Raw genomic sequence first — 21,703 nt, forward strand, 5'->3', positions numbered from 1 at the left:
TGTGTGTGTGTTTGTTTTTTTTTTTTTTTTTGTATTAAAGTTTTAATTTGTTTATATATATATATATATATGTATGTGTTTGGTTTCGCACGATGGGCGATTCCTGACGGTGAAACTATCGGACTCACATCTTCGTCGTCTACCACGACGACATTTTCATGAATTCGTAAGCTTGAGTTTTGTCTTTCCAGCCTGACGACGTCTTTTTTGTTTACCTCAATCAAAGACGACGACTACGTCTTCTCTTATGGTTGCACGGCTTAGCCGACGACACGTCTGCGACAGACAACCGTTTCGTCTCGCAGCGCCCGTAGCTGACGACGTCGTCTTCACCCCTAACCAAAGACGTGCTTGTCTGCTTGCCTCTTGCCCGACAGACGATTTCTTCCTCGACGACGCCTTCGCCCTGCCCGCCTCTTCCGACAGAAGATCTCCCGTACTTGAAGAGTCCCTGTCGCCTTGCTCGACAAAATTTTCCTTTGCTCTCTTTTTTCTAGCAGCTGCCTGACCATTCTAGTGATGGTCTCGACAATGCGTTCCTATGCCAATGCACTTGCCGACGACTGTCCTATTTTTACTCGTGCTCCTCTTTCAGTTTCAGAGCCTGATTTTCATATTGACAAGTTTTGCAATTTTCCTCATTGCAATGTTCCAGAATCTTTCCACGAGGCTCTTGAAGGTGGTGGTGATCACACTTTCATTAAAAAACATGAAAAAAAATGGGAAGTCTGCTCTTATTCTCACTAAGATTGAAACCAGTACTCTCGCATCTTCTTGACGTTTTGCTACAGTGGAGAAATTTTTTTATGGTCACCCAAAACAGTAGATCATTCGGAAAGAGTTTGATGCTATGAAGCTATTGGGTAGTTGAAATATTGACTTATTTAACGATCGACATATACTTATTCAGTTATCTCACGTTGTCGATTACACTCGCATTTTTTCTCAAAAAGTTATCAAGATCGACAACCTTTTTACGGGAATTCTCAAGTGGACTGTCGATTTTGATCTAAAAACAGAGTCCCCTATCATTCATGTTTGGATAAAGTTTCTGGGATTAAAATTACACCTGTTCAACTTGAAAATTCTTTACTCTTTAGCAACTGCTTACAGTAAGCCTCTCAAGATTGATATTCCTACACTTGCTGTCTCCAGAGCCTCTATGACTTTTGTGTTAGTTGAGACAGATATCACTCAACCAGCTTTAGATGAGGTATGAATTGACACCACTCACAACGGGTATTAATAAAAATGTTAAAATAGAATCACACCCTCTTTATTGCTCTCATTGTAGTATGTTTGGCCACAGTTCCACTATTTGCTATCGCTTGCACCTCATCTAAGGTCGAATTTCGCTAAATATTAGCCATCTACCATCCCTGCTTAGAAGGTGTAACCCGATCTTTTTTTCAACACCTCAGTCCCAAATGAAGAACATAATAATATAGGTACATATCCAAATGTGCTTATACCACTCACTTATATGTCAAGACACACGAGAGTGTTCATTCGATCCGATAAAAGATCAGCTGGTACAACAAGTAGTTGCTTCTAATGTTTAACAATCTATACATGTCCGACACACTTTAAACCAATCCACTGATCAGGTGAGCCAATCTATGGATGAGGAATGACAGGTCTATTCCAGGAGGAAGAAGAAAAATGGAGTCCGACTCGAACTCGGGAATTTATTGGATGATACATTGGTTACTACTGACAATGACACTCATCTTACCAATTTATTAGCTGGCTCATTCCCTAGAACTAGAGGCAGAGACAAGACAAAATTGAGTCTCCCTCTAGTTACCTAATACTCTGTATTTTAGCGTTTTTTGGTTTTTGCTTTAAATCTCTCATGTTTTTTCTGTATTTTTGGCTTTTGGAACAATTTGATGTGGTGGTTATCATGTGAGCATGGTGCTATGTTTGGGCCCTCCCACACAATCTATCTCTCCCACTTTCTATTTAATATATTTGCCTTTGGTCTTTCTCAAAAAAAAAAAAAAAAGTATATGTAGACTCATATTTATTTGTATCTATCTTTGTGTTTATGTATGTTTACGTATGTATACAAATGTAATTGTATCTGTGTATGCATGTATATGAATGTATTCGTATGTATATGTATGTTGTATATGTGTATATATGTATATGTATAAGCTTCATAAACAGGAGCTAGGCAATTATAGGAAGAAAAATTTGATGGACATAGAGGACATGTACCAACAAAATGTTTAGGAGCTGCTGATCATGCTCGATGGGTATTCATCCAAGTATTAATGACATGTTCCAATGATGAAAGCGTGCAAATTAATTGTTAGATTATTATATGTGAAATAGATAGTTGAATATTCTTAGAATTAGTAATGCATAAGCTAGCTAATATAATAGCCATATCATCTCAATAACCAGGACTACAGCAGCTAACATGCTCTTGGAATTATGAATGGAGAACAAAAATCCTAGCTAATGGTATTCATTAGAAGACTGAGAGGACCCAACAACACTAAGTTGAGGGGAAAGAGAGATGATGCTTTTAACCAAGTGTTTAATCGAGCAAACTAGATGTACACTAACATTAACAAATTTGCAGTTATTCATTGTCTTCAAAAAAAATTTGACTATTAAAATCTTTAACAAGCAACTAAAATCATAGCAAAGACCTCACGTCTTATCATGAGGCCAAGAATTTCAAAGTTTTGAAGCACCACAAGGGAAATTTATAGGGAACTTTCGACCTTTCTGCTAACTTAATGACATGTAGGTTTTGTTGAAAACCATAAGTCGATAAAATATGACCCTAATTTTTCTTTTATCCATATGCTATTAGAAAGCAATGGGGTAATAGGTAGGTAGAGCTTTTTGATTCAGGGAATAGAGAAAGGGATTTGAAATACCACTCCAAATAAAGGGCCAGTCAAGGAAGAATTGGGCTTCTCTAGAGAAGAATGGAAAAGTTCCATGGGGAATGGATGTGGAAAGAATTGAGTGTGATTTTCCATGTTGCCCTTGCACAAACTACAAAGGGAACTGCAGTTGGGACCACAAACCAAATTTATAACTTAAACTTCATGACATGTAGGATTTGTTGAATGCCATAGGTCCATAAATTATGATTCTAATTTTTCTTTTTGTCCATATCCTATTAGAAAGCAATGTGGTAATAAGTAGGTAAGAGTTTTTTAATTTAGAGAATAGAGAAAGGGATTTGAAATACAACTCCAAATAAAGGGCCATGGATTAAGTGTGCTTCCTCACAGAAGAATGGAAAAGTTAAATTCTTTATGTCGCCTATGCACAAACTACAAAAGGAATTGCAATTGAGACCAATAACCAAATTCGTGACAATATTAAGGATTGTCCAGGTGTAAACAGAGAATCTTAGAGAGTGACCTTTGAACTGTGCAAAATTTCCCCAATCAATATGTAGAAGTGGGAATGTAAAGTCTTTTTAGCATAAACTGATTTAAAACAAGAGTGTTTTCAAAAGATTTATCCTCCTCCACAGAAATAGGAATCTCACAAATATTATTTGCAATGATATGAGCAGTTGAGAGATTTGGAGGGGGACAAAAACAATTCCTCTGGAGAATGCTGGTAGAGAAGGGCGATGTGATGGGGGGATTGAAAAAGAATAACAAGCGAAAAACACCTCCTTCAAGGTGTAATAATTGAGCCAAGTGTCAGTGAAAAGTTGGAAAGAAGCCCTACCACCCACCTTAAACTTTATAGCCAATTTCTAGTGGATGTGGCAACAAATTCTAGTTTACGCAAAAATTGAGATGCATATGAAGTCAGGCAATTCCATATAGAGCCATATTATCTTTTTAAGCCAATAGCAAAGCTAACCTTTGTAATGAAGTAAGCTGCAGATAACCTTCATCTTGCAACTATTTCTTAAAATAATTAATGAAGGCAAACTGTGCAGTCGGGGTATTAATACCTGTATACAAGGAAAGAAAAACCCATAAGTAGTAGCTTGTAGGTTTGATGTAATCAAGATAGAGGAAGGATAATTGGTGGATTTTGGTTGGAAATAGATAGAGAAGTTATAGAAGTAGAAGTAGGAGATAATTCTTGAGTTATGGATGGTGCTATGAAAATATTAATATCAATGGTTGGGAAATGTGTTATAGTAGGTTGTGTATGTTTAGAGATACGGTTGTTTATGGTGGAAGGTCTGTTGGGAGAAAATGGTCTTTGATTAGCTGTTTTTATCTCTATCCTGAGTTTTATAAGCAAGCATATTAGGTTGTGTATGTTTAGAGATGATATGAGGGAAATTAATATTATTATGACTAGAAAATTATAAGGGAGCATGCTTCCAGTCTCAAATCATAAGCGACATATCCAAGCTTCTTTTCCCCACTAAGTTTATTAAAATTTTATGAAGAAGTGAATAGCTAAGAGATATCTACATGCAAATCCTGGCAAAATGTTCGGTTTTATTTAGTGGCTGTGAGACGATTCACAACTTGCAGGGCCCACATATACTAGCTATTTTTGAGATCCTTGTAAGACTCACAACTTGCTGGGTCCACAAATACTAGCTATTTTTGAGATCCGTGTAAGATTATAGTAACATAGAGTAAATCCAATAACATTTTGTATGTTGGGATTGAGTTGAATGCTTCCTTTGATGGTTTAAAATCAGACGAACATTCCTACAAAAGAAATGACCTATTGCTAAGGAGCCAAGGATACCTCCAGACTAAACTAGTTCAAAATTGTTCACACAACTAAATTAAAACAGATTAAGGTTCCCTAAGGGGTCAAGATGGTTTAATTGAGGCAAAGAAATCCTGAGTAAGGGTATTTATCCATAAATATCCAATCAATGCTATATTCTAATTTTCCGAATTGACAGCAATTTCATTAGAGGAGGATACTTCATCTTTGAAGATGCCAATAAATGAAAATTATACCCACCGCTAAAAATGAATAGAATTTTTTTTTGTTTTGGGGAGTTAAATATTTTCTTGGTGTAGAGCTAGGGTGTTACAGAGGCGAGAAGGGTTATTAGATTCCCAAAATGATTGTGGGATACTCAGGTTATGATTTGGTGAAAAGGATGTAAATCCAAAAGAATATATTGAGAGGCTATCAAAATAAAAGATAGGTTTGGATGGTTTGATGTACCAATAAAAAGGGATTTGTTTAGGGTTTTAATGAGCATTGCCTTAAGTGTAATGCTCGGTTTACTCATGGTAGCAATATCTTTACTCATCAAAGGAGCTCTTATTGTGCTCTTATAAGGAAACAAAAGCGAGTGACAGAGGAAAGAGCGAATGCGAAAAAAAGAGGTGTCTTTCGTGTGGTGATGTCCGTGCGTGTCGAAGGCAGATGTGCAGTGTGACATTGCTAAGCCAGCCGTGCGGGTGATCTGTGGTAGTTACGTGCTTGGGAATAGGGAGGCGAGGCAAGCCTTGCTTGGGACATAGCCTAACAACATTGAAGAAGAAGGGGAGAGAGATCGCATGTGCAAGCTTCTTGTATGAAAGAAGACGGCGAGCAACTTGTTTACCCAAGGAGGGGAGTCGTCTCCTGAGAAGCAAGGTGCCTAACGACTTGTACACGAATTCGAGCAGGACAATGGCAAACTCTAGTCAAATAGCAGAGGGAAGGAAGAGAGTTGCATGCAGGGGAGTGAACCAAGCCTTCATAGTAAGAGATGGGTTTTGTTTAATTTAGATTTTTTTAATAAAATAAAAATTGAATTTAAATGTTAATTTGTGGTAATGATAATTAATGTCAAGAATTCAGAGATGGAAGAAATTTCAAATTTGAATCAGGAGAGTATAACAACAAAACAACAACAAGCTTTAATCCTGTTAATTATGGTTGACTGCATAAATCAGTTTTCTCCATTGTGTCCTATTGAGGGTAAAGTGATTAAATTTAAACTAATAATTAAATTAAAGGACAAGGGAGATCGAGATCAAAGATTCAAAGATTGTTCAAAAGAGGAAGAAAAGTGAGGAATTAAAAAACATTTGACTTAATAGGAGATTTGGATCGTGAACTTTGTAAAGAGAAGAAAGAAGTGAATCGAGGCAAGTTTAGAATTTTATCTAATTATTATGATAAATTAAATGCTTAAATTAATTAGTATTTTTGAAAATAATTTAGGATCTTAATTGAATTTTAATAATCTTTTGGATATTCTAGTTATAAGTACAAAGAACTTGAATGATACATATGTTTTAAGAGTAAATTTGGGTTTGATCTGTAGGATTGAATATTTCAGAATATGAGAATAAGGAGAAGTATTTGCAATTTTAGGTTGATAGTTATGTTTTTAAATTATAATAATATTATTAATTTATAGATGTATTCTTAATTCAATTGTGAGCTATATCTTTGAGATTTAAATTATATTTGACTTTTTACGTTGTTGGGCACGAAATACAAGTGTTAATTGAAAATAAATGAAATTGGCAAGAAGGAAAAAGATGCAATGGATACCTCTTTTGTATAAACTATAGAATGAAAGGGAAATATCAATATGCAACAAGAAAGCTACTTGAGTGCTCCCCTGCAAGGAGTAATTTAGAAAACCTCAATTAGATGTTGTTGACCTTATTTTTATGAGGTCTTTCCTTTCTCTTCATAGATCTTAGGATCTAGCCTTAATATTTCCCGTATTAACTTTCCTAGAGGACTAGTGCTGGGACCTACCCCTCTTAGAAATTCAAGTCACTTCTTGATTCTCTTGTGGTGTCTCTCATGGGTGACCTCAAGCCATCATCATTTGATCGAGTGATTGTGCTCACAAACTATCATCATTTGGTTGAGTGGTTAAAGACCACCATGTGGTGACTCAGAGAGAGAGTTCCTAATATGATCTCAAGCCCTAGGGAAATCCCTTTATAACTTTATCAACACATTCACACACACACAAAATACACAAAATCCACTAGGTTGCGCAAATCAGACTAAAATTGAACTTAAAAAAATGTGGACTTGCACAGACGACCTCAGATGACAGAACGTATTGCGCCAGCTCGTCCGGGATGTTGATTTTACCTAGAGATTACACTTATATTACTATAATTCCGCATACGAGCAAATCACACGTAAAACGATGAACTTGTCCGAACGACCTCGGATGACGAAACGGACTGCGCCGACGCGTCAATTTTACCTAGGGAGGATACCCACTTTGCTAGGGTTTCGAGCACGAATAAATCACACGCTAATTAATATACTTAAATAATAAAATAAAATAAAATAATAAAAATAAGAAGAAATCATTATTTTAAACCCTATTTCACCCAAACCGTGCACGCAACCTCCCCTCCCTTCTTCCCAGTCGCGGCTCGACCGTAGCCCTGGCTTGCCCCCTCTCTTCCACTTCCCGAGCCCTAACAGGTGGCCGAGCCCGATCCTCTTCCTCTCCCACGATCGACCGCACCTGGGCGTGCCCTAGCTCACGCGCTCGTTGCCTCGCGCCTTCTGGTTCGTTCGCGAGCCCTCAGTGCCCGACTCCTCTTCTTCGCAAGCCGCTCGACCGAGCAGCTCTCCAATCGATATAGACTAGTTGGAGACACATAAATATTACGTTTGATTGGTTTTGGAGACATATTTATGCTATATTCGGTTGACTATAAGCATCGATGTTACATTTGCTGGAGTTTGTGTGTATTTATGCTGAACTTTTGTCAATTTGGAGCGGATGTATGCATGGTTTTGGGGCAGATTTAAGCATTGTTTTAAAGCTGTTTATTCACTATTTTGGACGGGTTTAAATACTGATTTTGGGTTGAATTAAGAACTATTTTGGAAAGGCTTCGAGCATTGTTTTGGGCTACATGTGCTCAACGTTTTGGGCCTTATGTAATTTCTGTTTGTAAAGGTTTTGAGTACTATTTTTGGCCGCGTATATGCATGGTTTTGGGGCTTCTAAAAAATGCATATGTTGGATTGAATTTGCTGCATTTCGGGGCTTTTAAAAACATGTCTTTCGGGTTGAGTTGGTTGCGGTTTGGAGTCTTTTGAAAATGCTTTCGTGGGCTGATTCATGCTGCGGTTTTGCCCTATTTAGGAGTGGTTTTGTAGTCTGTTTCTAAGTTGTTTTTGAAACTAATCCGGGCTGCTGTTTTGCCTTGTCTTAGTGATATGTTTGGGTTGCATCTTGGGGCTCTCTTTAGTGATGTTGGGTTGCATCTTGAAACTCTCTTTAGTGGTGTTTGGGCTACACATGAAGCTCTCTTTAGTGATGTTTGGGTTGCACTTGAAGCTCTCTTTAGTGATGTTTGGGCTGCACTTGAAGCTCTTTTTAGCGGTGTTTGGGCTGCACTTTGAAACTTTCTTTTGTGATGTTTTGAGCCATATTTTGAAGCTTTATTCGTTAAGGTTTAAGATACATTTTGAAGTCTTATTAGTCATTTTGAAGCTTTATTTGTTAACGTTTAAGTTGTATTTTGAGGTCTTATTCGTTAAGGTTTAAGTTGTGCTTTGAGGCTTTTATACATCTATTTGGACACTTTGAACTGCTGATTTTTGGAGACTTTTAAGCACCTTTTGGAGGTTGGTTTGATTTTTTGTTTTTAAAAGAATTTAAATGCTTTTAAATCGATTCACTTGCGGTTTAAATCCGAGGTTGTAGTACGACACGGTGTAAATCTTCCTAACTTTCTAGGCTATTTGCACGATCGATTATCGTGCAATGTATGTCATAAATTCTAAAATAAATTGCATGATTAAACATTGAATAACATCATTTCAAAGACATAAAGCCAGACAATAGGATAGTTGAGAAGTCGCCGAGGTTCTCCTCGTATCCGTGACATCCCATACTCTTCATTCATTTGGATTCCTAAACTTTGAAATCTTGAAGGCAGAATCACATATCTTAATCGAGAGTCTTCTTAAGTGACCCGTCATTTAAGATGTAATTAACTATAGGAGCTTGCTTCTATGGGAAATAAAAAACCCAGATAAAATAAACCCTATCTAATTCTTATATTAGGTAGGGAAACTTGTTGGTCATACATAAAATGTTTTGCAGGCTGAACGGTTGCCACAAAATTCCTTGGTTTGAGTGATTGAGTCTACTATAAGTGATATGTTTATCCTTCGGGATAGTGTATTATATGTGGTATCGCGCTCAGCCGTTCAAACTATTAAATATGTGAGATCTGTTTGGTCTCATTTATTTTAAAATCAAAAACTATTTTTTTCAAAATCAAAATTACATTGATATCTATATATACTTAAATTCAAATTTAAATTCATCTTTTCAAAAATCCCGGTCGACACATGTAGCTGCTAGGTACAACTATATAAAAAGCATAAACGAGAGAGTATTTTAGAATTGATCAATCGAGAGTAATTTGGTAAAAAATTATCTAGTGATGAGTAATATTCTTTATTATTCCCTCGCAGGCCGATGCTTCGTGGTTGAAGTGTTAGCCTGTCATGAAGGAAGAGGAAGCGAGCATTAAGAAGTGGTTTGGTGAAGATGTCTGTCGGTTGATTCGTGGTAGAAATATAAGTTCGAGTGGCTTCGTTGGACAAAATTTTCTTGTGAATGAAGTGATGATATGCTTGGTGCGGGTGTTGAAGACTGCATTGTGTGCAATCACCATGGCTGAGGTGTTGTGACAATGAGTTGTAGGTGGTGAGATGATCGAAACTTGAAAATCTTGAGTAGTCTAAGTAGTCATATGACTTTAGTACCTGTTGTGTAGAGAGCTCTGTATTCGGCTTCAGTGGAGGACCGAGCTAAGATAGGTTGCTTCTTATCTTGCCAAGATAGGAATATAGTCCCTAGAAAGGTGCAATGACCAGTTATGTGAAGCAGCGGTCCATTGTATCACTTGCTTAGCTTGGGTCGGAATAGCTGCAGAGTGTGAGAGACCCTGGCTGTGTAGGGAGACCAAAATCCACAGTTCCTTTGATATATCGCAGGAGGCGCTCAAGTTGTTGGAAGTGTGCACAAAGTGGTTGTTGAAGATGTTGGGAGAGTATATTCACCGTGAAGTTGATATTTAGTCGTGTGATGGTTAAATTTTGTAGTGAGCCTATTAAATGTCTATAGAGAGATGGATTGACAGATTGTTGCGGAGATTCATAGTCGAGGGTGTGCAAGTCGACATTGCGTTGAGATGCCATTGGGGTAGGCATTGGTTTACAATTTTCCATGCCTGCCTTGGTGAGAATTTTGGAGGCGTAATAAGTTTGAAGGAAGAATAGAGCTGTTTTGGTATGGAGAATGTTGCTATCGGGGAAGGTAGATATCGAACCCAAGAGCTTCATGAAGAGTTTGTTTTTGAGGGCTGCTATCATATTATGGATGTCGTTGTTGTTGTTACCCGTGACCAAACTATCGTCCACATAGAGGAGATATATTTGAGTGGAGTTACGATGGTAGAGGAAAAGGGAGGGGTCAGCTTGACTTTTGCAGAAGCCTACTTGGACTAGATTGCTCTTGAAGGTATTAATCCATTGACACAGTGATTGATTGAGGCTGTATATGGTCTTTCGTAATAGACATACATGATGTGGTTTGTGTGTATCGACATGTTCTGGTGGTTGGCGCATATAGACGTCTCGTGAAGATCACCGTGAAGAAATGCATTTGATACGTGTAATTGTGAAATTGACCATTGCCGGTGAACATAAATGGTGAGGAGAGCTCGAATTGTAGAATGTTTCGCAACCGAGCTGAATATTTCTATGTAGTGCAAGCTGTATTCTTGTTGGTAACCTTGGGCAACTCATCGAGCTTTGTACTTGGCAATGGTTCCGTCTTTTCGATGTTTGATTTTATAAGTCCATTTGCTACCCATAATGGATTGATTTGAAGGCGAGGGAACTAAGGTTCAGGTTCGCTGATTGTGAAGAACCTCAAGTTTGGTTTGCATAGCTTTTTGCCAGTGAGATTGGCTTCCTTGAAGTGAGAGGTTCCTTCTCAGTGGTAATTGAGTGCTGAAGAGTGAAATTCTTTTTGGGCTATAAGGAACTTGTTTGGAATCGTGTGGTCACGTGATGACCTGCTGTGGCTGTTGGCTGAATTGGTAATGTGGAGATTGGTAGGGAGGTAATACAGGTAGTTTAAAAGTATCATGGATGGGTGGGGTATTGATTTGTGCTGTTTGCTGTGTAGAAGAGATAGGGAGAGACGTCGGAATAAGGGTGAAAGGTGGTATGATTTCTGAAGAGGAGGAGAACTTTGTTGGTTGAGGTGGGAGTTGTTTTTATAGGTAGTTGAGTTCTTTGAACGACATGCCGAGAATTAATAATCTTGCCGGTTGGAGGGTGAAAGCATTTGTAGCCTTTAAAGTTGTCGGGATACCCAAGAAAAACGCATTGGTCAGATTGGTCTAGTTTGGAGTGTTGGACGGAGGAAGCCAAGGGAAGCAAGTGCATTCATAAGAGCGTAGATTTTCATAATTGGGTGGATGGTCAAGCAGAAATTGATATTGGGATATATGTTTAGTTGTGGTGGAGGGTAACCTGTTTATAAGGTGAACCACCGTGAGAATGGTGTTTGGCTAGAAGTATAGTGGTAGGTTAGATATTGCAAGTAAGGCTCTTGTCATCTCAAGAATGTGGCGATGTTTGCGTTCGACAAGACCGTTTTGCTTTGGTGTGTAAGGGTATGCATATTGATGAATGATGCCTTATTTAGTTAGGAATTCTTTGTACTGATGACTTTTGTATTCTCCACCATCGTCAGAGCGTAGGATTTTGATATGGGAGTTGAATTGCTTTACAATATGATGGTAAAGATTAATGAAATGAGTTAAGCTTTCAAATTTATGAATCATAGGTAATACTTATGTGTATTTAGTTGCATCATCCATGAAAATTACATAAAACTGATAAGCTTGATTAGAAATATATGTGGAAGGTCCCCATACATTGGTGTGAATAAGTTCACATGGAGAATATGTATGATTACTAGAAGGCATAAACTAATATTATGCTGTTTTGTTGTGACACAAGAATTACAAAAGGAATTTTATCTTGGAATATTGAGATTTGGATGCTGAGTTGCAATGGTACGAAGGACATTGCTATGGGGGTGACTAAGTTGGTGGTGCCAAATTTCAACACTAGCTGTTCTGGAGAGTAGAGCTTGCTTGCGAATGAGCATGGGGTAGTCCCTCAAAACGAGGACCTTGGAGAAGAATTTGTTGGGTTGTGCGATCCTTGATTTGGTAGCCGGAGGCATGAAATAAAATGATACAATCGTTGTCGGAGGCGAGTTGAGAAATATAGATGAGATTATGAGTGATTTGTGGTGTGTGAAATAAGTTTGAGAGGGATATCTTACGGGTAGGAGTTGGAAACAGCCCTTGACCGCTGCTTTGAATGGGAATAATATTTCCATTGCCGACGAAGGCTTGTTCCTGACCTTGATTAGGTTCGTAGCTTTGTAAGTTGATGAGATCAGTTATTAAGTGTTGTGATGATCTCGTATTGAGGTACCATTTTGGATTGGGAGATGCTAAGGTGATAAGGTCTGTGTGATCCGTTGGTTGTTTGGGTTGATAGTTCAGATTCACATGATGTCAACATTGTGGTGCTTTCGCGCTTGGATGATTGCTGACTGCTGTCATGTGAAGCTCTGAAAGAAGTGTTAGCTTTGCCTTGTCTCCTGTAGATACCACGATTTTTGCCTCAGTTCGAGTATAAGGAGAATTGAATCTCTGATTGGAGAGGTGTGCTGGATGTATCACTAGAGATACTGATCTCTTCGTTGTGCAAAAAAATGAATATAGATCTTCGAGACCGATAAGGGATAAAGAAGGTCTAATGGCTGTTTTAAAAGCTTGATAGGGAGGAGGTAATCCCTTAAGTATGTAAAGGATGATACCTTCGTTATGTATAGATGATCTGGAGGCTTGATATTGTCGAGTAGTACCTTGATTTGAGTCAAAAATTGAGTCATTGTTTGGTTCTTCATGCTCACATTGTGAAGTTTGTTTTTCAATTGGATGACTCTTGATCAATTGGTAGCTTGTAGGCGTTTTTCCAATAGTCCCTAGATTTCATAGTAGCTGTCAAGATTGATAACATAGGGTAGAACAATGGTGAAGATGGTGGAGAGGATGGTAGCTGCTAGGTTTTGGTCAATGAGAATCTAGGTTCAGTGAGGTGGGTTGTGGGTAACTATTCCTACTTCGGTAGTGATGGTTTCTAGTGATTTTGGAGTGGAGCCATCGATGAAGACGCCAAATCCATTTCTTTGAGATTTCCATAAGTGGTAGTTGTCTGTGGCCAACCGGGTGGTAACAACGGTTTTGATGTTGTAGACTAGAAATTTCAGAGAGGGAAGCATGTATTGTTCTGTGATCTTGAGTGCGGCTAGGTTGTTGCTTAGTGCCAAAGTTGAGGACTCCTCCATGGTTACAGAAAGGCAGAAAGCTCTGATACCATGAAAACAATTGAAATCAGAAAAAAGAAAAACTTGCGATGAATAGCTCTTTTGTATAAATTGTAGAATGGAAGGGAAATAACAAGAAAGTTACTCGAGAGCTCCCCTACAGGGCTTAATTTGGAACACCCCAATTACATGCAGTTGCTTGGTACAATTGTATAAAAAACATAAAAGAGAGTATTCTAGAAGCGTCCAATTAGAGTTTAATTTGGTAAAAGTTTATTTGGTGATGGGTAATATTTTTTATTATTAACATTTCTATATTAATAGGCGCACAAAAATTTCTCCTAAAGGACATCATTTTATTACATCTCTTTAAGTTTTATTAGAAGTGCATTTATTTATTAGTTGATAAATATAAAGTGTCTCATAAGAAAATAATGTATGCTATGAAGAATGAAATATAAATATTTTATATATGAATTATTTGTATATGCATGAGGATAGAAAGAGTTTACCCCTTATCTTTCCAGCTGGGGACATACATGTACTTAGGGCTTTAAACGAGTCGAGAGTAAGCTAGCTCAGGGCATTTTCATGTTTGACTCATTCAAAATTTTAGTTGTTCAAATTCAGCTCGTGTTCAAAATTGTTCGCTAAAAATCTGTTCGTGATCGGTTCGAATGTGTTTAATTTCGGCTCGTGTTTGGTTTGAAATAAACTCGTTCCGAGAAAAAAGATTTTTATTGCAAAAACTACATATGTAGAGAGATTCTGATCAACTTGAATTTGAGCTTGATTAATCTAAAAACTCATTTAAATTTTTATCAAAAAGTGTGATATTTATATTAATATTAAATACATTTTAATAAATTAATCCATCATTATGAAAACTAATAATTTCTTAGACAACACCGACCACCCTTCACTAAATTACACTGTTTTCCAAATTGCCTAGCTTTTTACTATTGGCGTAGGACTAAAAGGTCGGCTGGGCGGGGACCATGGGGTATGTAGTTCAAGTTATATTTACATAGATAACACCAAATATATATGTATTTAGATATCTAACTCCTTATATGATTAAATGCCTGGGGGACACGGTAAGTTGCAAGTCTAGACTAATTTACATACATACCACCCAATTCTTATGTATTTACATCTATGTTTTGAAAGGCGTGGGCGTTTCAACTGTTATGGGGCACGCCCCAAGGCGTCGGGCGTAAGCCCCATAGTAAAAAAAAAGAAATATAAATATTAAAGGAAAAATATAAACTATTTGTGCATAAAAAATATTAAAATGTCTCTAGCAAATTGCAAAAAGCTAAAAAAATTTGCAGTTTACTTTAGCTATAGTGAAACTACTGTAGGTACAATAAACTCAATGTAGCTGTAGTGTAAAATAATAAAAATGATGAAACAATATAAACCTCTAACCAAATGAATCGGGCTAGGCCTGCGGGAGAGCACGGGTGTGGGAAAGAGAAGGAATTGTGGCTGAGGATGCGAGTGTCATCTTCCTGCCGACCGGAGAGGAAACCTTGGGGGATTGCCTCCACGGGGAGAAGCCAAGAAGGACAAAGCAGAAGCCTGATGGATGGATCGTCTGCGTGCACGTCGAAGTAGACAAAACAGGCACTCTTTCATGCGGTACGAAGCAGACGGTGCGACCGCCTGCTGCAGGAGTGTCAAAGCAAATGGTGGCTAGTTCTTTCGTGTTTCTGCATTCGAGGGAGGTATTAAATCTATGTGGATTGATTAAGTATGAATAATTATTGCTTTTTTTCCTTTTTATTTGATTAATAGATGGAACACTGCCGTTGCCGGTCCCAAGCCCGGATGTGAAAAGTGGAGGGTTGCGTTAGGTAGTCGACAGCCAACGTAAAACTTATCAAAAAAAAATTATGACATGAATCCTTTTGACCATTACTAATACTTTATTTAAGAAAAAAGATGAATATCTTATTACTTATAAGTGTGAATCTAATAAAACACAAATTGATTATTTTTTTACGAGGAGAAGAGATCGTCGCGATTGTAAAGATTGTAAGGTCATTCCAAGTGAAAATTTAAGTACCTAACATCGTTTATTAGTTCTAGATTTTAATATTAGGAGTTGTAAAATAAATAATACTATGACTCATTATCGTAGAATTAGATGGAGAAACTTAAAAGACAAATAAACTATTTTTATGAGTAAAATTCAAGATTTAAAAATTTGGGATATTCATGAAAAAACAAATGTTATGTGGGATAAAATAACAAACACTATTAAACATGTAACAAAATATGTGCTTGGAGAATCAAAAGAAAAAAAATTTTTATAAATAAAAATAGTTGGTGGTGGAATAATAATGTGAAAGAAAAGATAAAATATAAGAAATTATGTTATAAAAACTGGTTTAAATGTAAAAGCTTAGAGAACTGAGAAAAATATCAAACGACCCGCAGAGAGCCTAAAAGAACAATCTGTGATACTAAAAATTCTGCTTTTAATGATCTTTATAATAAATTAGATACTATGGAGAGTGAAAAATATATGTATAAACTAGCCAGACAAAGAGAAAAAAAAGTAAAGATTTAACTCAAGTAAAGTGTATTAAAGATGGAAATCAAAAAATATTTTTCTTAGAAAATGATATTCAACATAGGTGGGTGAGTTATTTTGATAAACTTTTTAATGAAGTTTTTGAAAATACGATCGATCTTAGTGATCTTAATATCGTGAATAATAATAAAACGTTTTATTTTTACCGTTGCATTAATAAAAAAGAAGTTGAGGAGACTTCAAAGAAAACCAAGGGTGGAAAGTCTGTAGGACCTGATGATATCCCAATTGAAGTGTGGAATATTTGGTAGATTTGGGTGTTTCTTGGCTTACTAAGCTCTTTAATATTATTTTAAAAACTAAAAAGATGATTGAGGAGTGGATGAAGAGTTTTTTGGTCCCCATTTTTAAGAATAAAGGGATGCACAAGAGTGTGCAAATTATAGTGAATTAAGTTGATGTGTCATACTTTAAAGTTATGGGAGAGGGTAATTGAACATAGGTTAAGACACATCACAAATATTTCTCATAGTCAATTTGGATTTATTCGGGGCTGGTTTACCATGAAAGTTATACATTTATTGAGGTTTGATTGAGAAGTTCAGAGATAATAAGGAGAATCTACATTTGATTTTTATTGATTTAGAAAAATCTTACGATAAGGTTCCAAGAGATATCCTTTGGAGAATTCTTCAGAAGAAAGGTGTTGATATGACTTATATTCAAGTCATTAAAGATATGTATACTAGAGTTGTTACTTGTGTTCAAACTGAAGGAGGATTGACCAAATATTTTCTTATTTCTGTTGGATTACATCAGAGATCGGCTTTAAGCCCATATCTTTTTTGCTTCAATTATGGATGCTCTTACTGGGCATTTGGAGGATATACCTTAGTGTATGTTTTTCACTGATGATATAGTTCTTGTGGATAGAACTATAGAAATAGTTCTAGAAAAACTTGAATAATGGAGGTCTACATTGGAATTTAGGTCTTCGTTTAAGTATATCTAAAATTGAATACATGAAATATAATTTTAGTAGTAGTAGCTCTAGCGACAGCATTGTACCTATGGTTGATCAAATCATTAAAAGGTGTGAATGTTTTAGATATCTCGGGTCTATTGTTCAAAGTGATGGAGATATATATATGGAGATGTTATTAGTAGAATTTAAGTTAGTTGGTTGAAATGGGAGAATGCATCGGGCCTATTGTGTGATAGAAAAGTCCTGCTTTTAAAAGAGAAGCATAATAATAAGTTAAGTGTTACCGAGATGAGAATGATTAGGTGGATGAGTGGCTTTGCACTTAGAGACAAAATGCGAAATGAATATATCCGTGATAGGGTTGGTGTAGCTCCTGTGACGGACAAAGTTAGAGAAAGTCGTCTTAGATGGTTCAGTCACATTAAACGTCGACCATCTGATGATCCGATTAGGAGAGTAGATGTTTTAGATTCGACTTGTGTTAAGAAAGGCAGAGGTAGAGCTAGGAAGACTTGAGCTTATTGTATTAAAAATTATCTTAATTTACTAGAAATAAATGAAAATATGACACTAAATAGGACACAATGGAGAAAAATGATTCATGTAGCCGACCCCACGTAGTGGGATTAAGGCTTTGTTGTTGTTGTTGTTGTTGCTGTTGTATTTGATTAATAGATGGGGCGTACGTCCCATGAGGCACAAATTGCGCTGTGGGAGCTCCTGGGCGTACGCCCAGTGAGCATTACGCTCCCCTCACGGGCTTGGGGCGAATAGGCTTATCTCTCTCCCTGGGGAACACCCTGGGCAAACCCTGTAAACGCCTTTTAAAACAGAGATTTACATATCTAACACCAATTTTTTTTTAACATTTATACAAATAAAAATTTTGATATAATATCAAATATATCATTCTTCTAATTTTTACATATTATTTATTTATTATTTAATTAATTTGAGCCAAAACTAGCCGAACACGATTAAACAAAAATTTGTTCGTGTTCGAAGCATTTATGAATCGAACTGAAAAAAATATTTATGTTCGACTTGTTTGCTTAACGAATGAATCAAACATGACGTACTTAGCGAGCCAAACACGAGGCGTTGACAAATGACGAGCTTTTTTGTTACTTTTAAATTTGCTCATGCACGTGGATTCTTTCCTACTTCCTCAAACATCGTGAAATTTAGATCTTAAAGTGCTGATAGGAAAATGTCTGCTAGGGTGTGTAGGTATCTTTCTATCTCATATAATGGTAGACTTGTTTTTCGTCCCATTATGCTGAGAGGTAGGTATTAGCCAGGGGTATGTTAGATTATATTTAGAACGTTCTTCCGAGACGATTTATACATTTAAGAGTATGAAGTGTAGTAAAAGTTAAAAGATTAAATCCTAAAAATGAAGTGAATGCCAATGCATATAAAAATTTTTGATTTCACATATGAGCATATGTCGTTAATATTATTATATGATTTTCTATAACAAATATGAAATGCTAACATATATATTGTCTTCTTTTTATTAACCTATTGTAATTTAGAGGTGTACCGAACTTCACTAAGTTGTTTTAGATAACTCATTTTGTTGTTTTAATATTTTTATATAAATTAGTGATAGAAATAAGATTTTGTATTATAAAGGGGTCAACATTGGAGATATATTTTCTTTTAACTTGGATTTTTAAAATTTCTTTTTGTGCATTTTTTTGCCTCTTTCTTTATGTTTATATTTAGAATTAATAATTAAATTTTAATCTTACTTAGAATTAATAATTTAATTTTAATCCTACCATCTGACTGCTCATTTCCTTCTTGAAAGTTCTAAGTCCCCGAGCGAACGGTGGGATAGGTGAGAACTTTCAATCTTTGAGAGAAGAGAATGAATGTAAGTATGAGCGGAGAAGGTGTCGTGAATACACATTTACTAGTGGAGCTTGGGATTTGCTAGTGCTCTTGAAGCGAAGGTTTTGTAGAGTAGGATAGTATTTAATTCATGCCGCACTTCCCCTATATTACTTTTCTATATAGTATAAATATTATGGAAATTATAAAGATATTGTGTTTCAATATTCACCTTTTTTTCTTCTTAACAGAATACGAAATGATTTATGAAGATTTAAATATAAAATAACTTTTTAAATTTTCATGAAATATTACAGACTTGTACAAATCAGAAATTTCAACAAAGCAAAAAAATTGAAAAAATTAACTGTTTAAATTCTAATGTCACTATCTTAAAAATGATTTAGAAGCTTTTATTAGTTCTACTACAGTTGAGCGACCACTACTCTTTGTTTCCTCTTTGAATTCGTACTCTCTACTTCTCTCCCATTTTTGGGATCTAAAAATTTTAGAAAGAGAGTAAAAATGTTGCATTAAAGAATTTAGAAGTTTGAAATTATTGGATGAGATATTTTCTTTCAATCTTTGAAACTTTCAAATCAAAAATAATGAAGAGGATATTTTTTTTTTGAAATGAAATTTTCTTATGATACATTCATTTTACATTTTCTCTGTGCTCTATATTCATTAACTGTATAGAACATAACTATTCGAAGTAGGGTGCCTAAATATATGTTTTTTTAATGGATGATATAATTTTAATTGGCGATATAACCACTGAAATAAGTAAAAATTAGAACAATTGAAAACAAGTTTAAAAGATAGAGGGCTTAAACTTAGTAGCACCAAACCACTGTATATGATATGCAATTTTGTTAGTGTAATGTTAACAACTGTCAATCAATATTATTAGATGTCTAAGCGATACTTACATAGGATAGGCTTAACTATATTATTCAATTTTACAAACAAATTGAATGCTTAGTTGATAATATGATTTTTGAAGTTCTGGCTGGGGTTTAAACTGGAGAATTTCCTTCAAAAGTTGGTGTTAAGGGAACAACATGGAGAATTAAAGATAAATTTTATATTATAGCAATTATATCGGCAATTTTTTATGAATCTGTGTGTTTACCAGGAAAAAAATCATTAATATCTAAGTTGTACATATTTAGAATGAGAGTGTTAAATGAATGTATGCCAAAAGTAAGAATTATGGATTAAAGAATGATTATATTAGAGGAATATTTGGCATTGCATGTATTGAAGATTAAGGTAACATGGCTAGAAGTTGCTTAAAACGATTTGCAAAGAATTTATTTGATACATGACGGAGCATTAAGCAAGAACAAATGAAAAATAAGGATTCATAATTGTGCTTAGGAAATGATTATGATAATGGTGAGTGCATCTAAAGTAATAATTTCATGAAATTAATGCCCCAAGGAATTATATTGGCCCTCCTTAAAGATATCAGGCTACCAAAGTCCTATCAAGTTAATGACCCAAAATGAGTGATGTTATGTTTTTCTTTTTTCTGACTAACTTGAATGTGACAAGCAATGAAACAAATGCACTGCAATATTCAAGCAATTAAACTGCAGCTTTTATCAAATACTCTTTGTTGTATTTATAGACTTAAATGGTATATCGTGTTTTGTTTGCAGTAAATTAAATTATTATTCCACGTTTGATTGCAACAGTTAATCCTTTGTCTCTGTATTTCATTTTGGTTGCTCATGCTTTACTGTGGCAAATGTGTACCATTCATATAATTTTGTTCTTTTATTTGTTCTGTTGAAGAATTTGCATGATACTTAAATTTAATTAGAGATAAGGAATTTTTTAGTCTTTCTTCAGATAGACGTTGAGCTTCTACCTGATGCAGGGCCTTGCTTACTTGCACTCGATTTTTAAGGTCCATAGAGACATAAAGGGGGGGAACATATTACTTACTGAGCAAGGAGAGGTAAAGCTGGGTGAGCACCACATCATTTCATCATTAGCGATTTTCACTCTTTATGATGCTTTCAAATTTTCCATTTAACTTGGTATTTCAAGTTTTGTTATCTGTTATTTTATGAAAAACTGTTTTCCCTTATAGACGTGAATGGCTTGCTTGGTGTTGATTATTTATCTGATTCTTTGGTCAGGTGATTTTGGTGTAGCTGCCCAGCTTACCAGGACCATGTCAAAACGTAACACGGTATAATATATTAATGAGCAATGTTTTATGATTGAACCTTTTTTATAATGCTGATGGCTTCTGTGACTTAATTTGATACATTTAATTTTGCCATGCATTCTTTATGGTATTTGTGTTGTGCATATCCTCATAGAAATAGCTGGAAGCAGTACTATTTATTTTTTGACAATTGCATATGACTGGCCATATTTTTGCTGTGCATATTTTACAAATTTCATCTTTACATTTAGTCATTGAGGTAAGCCCAAGGCAAGAGTTAAGTTGCTTTTATTATGATTTCAAGGTCATGAGTTCTAGTCGTAGAAACAGGTTCTCTGTATTGTCAAAATTAGGGTGCATATATCATCTCTCCTCCAGATTTGCATTGGCCTGAGCTTCATTGGATTGTATGTTTTTTAAACATATCGAGTCTTTAAATTGACTTTTATTGTAAGATTTAGGCATTATGAATTTCTTATTTGCAGAGACTTGTGAATAAAGGCTTGGATCAATTCGGTGTTTCCATTCAATCTGTTTTTCATCTTGTACATTTTGATTTTATTTTGAGGATCTGGTTTGGTCATTCTTTAAATGGAGTCCCTGCACAACTTATGTGAAGTTTGGAAGCCAAATTCAAAGTTGTTTTCACAGAGAATGATAATTTTACTTAACAAGTGTTACTTTAGTAATTTGCAATTTCATGCTTGTATATTTTTCATTGTATCTCCCCTGCAATTCCTCTGTTTCTTGATATAATTTTGATTCAGTGCATGAAAATCATTTTACTGTGAAATCATGTGAAATTACCACTCTTTC

General features: G+C 35.7%; 1 protein-coding gene across 1 annotated transcript in view; it reads left to right on the forward strand.

The window, feature by feature from the left end:
• Positions 1 to 21,703, forward strand: part of LOC110026933 (serine/threonine-protein kinase dst1) — a 97,892-nt gene that overhangs the window by 33,861 nt on the left and 42,328 nt on the right. The window contains exons 5-6 of the mRNA XM_020728158.1: positions 20,591 to 20,681; positions 20,856 to 20,908. Coding sequence (XP_020583817.1) covers positions 20,591 to 20,681; positions 20,856 to 20,908 — 144 coding nt within the window. The remainder of the gene's footprint in view (positions 1 to 20,590; positions 20,682 to 20,855; positions 20,909 to 21,703) is intronic.

The sequence above is a fragment of the Phalaenopsis equestris genome, unplaced genomic scaffold (genome assembly GCF_001263595.1).
Source record: "Phalaenopsis equestris unplaced genomic scaffold, ASM126359v1 Scaffold000404, whole genome shotgun sequence".
Lineage (NCBI taxonomy): Eukaryota > Viridiplantae > Streptophyta > Magnoliopsida > Asparagales > Orchidaceae > Phalaenopsis > Phalaenopsis equestris.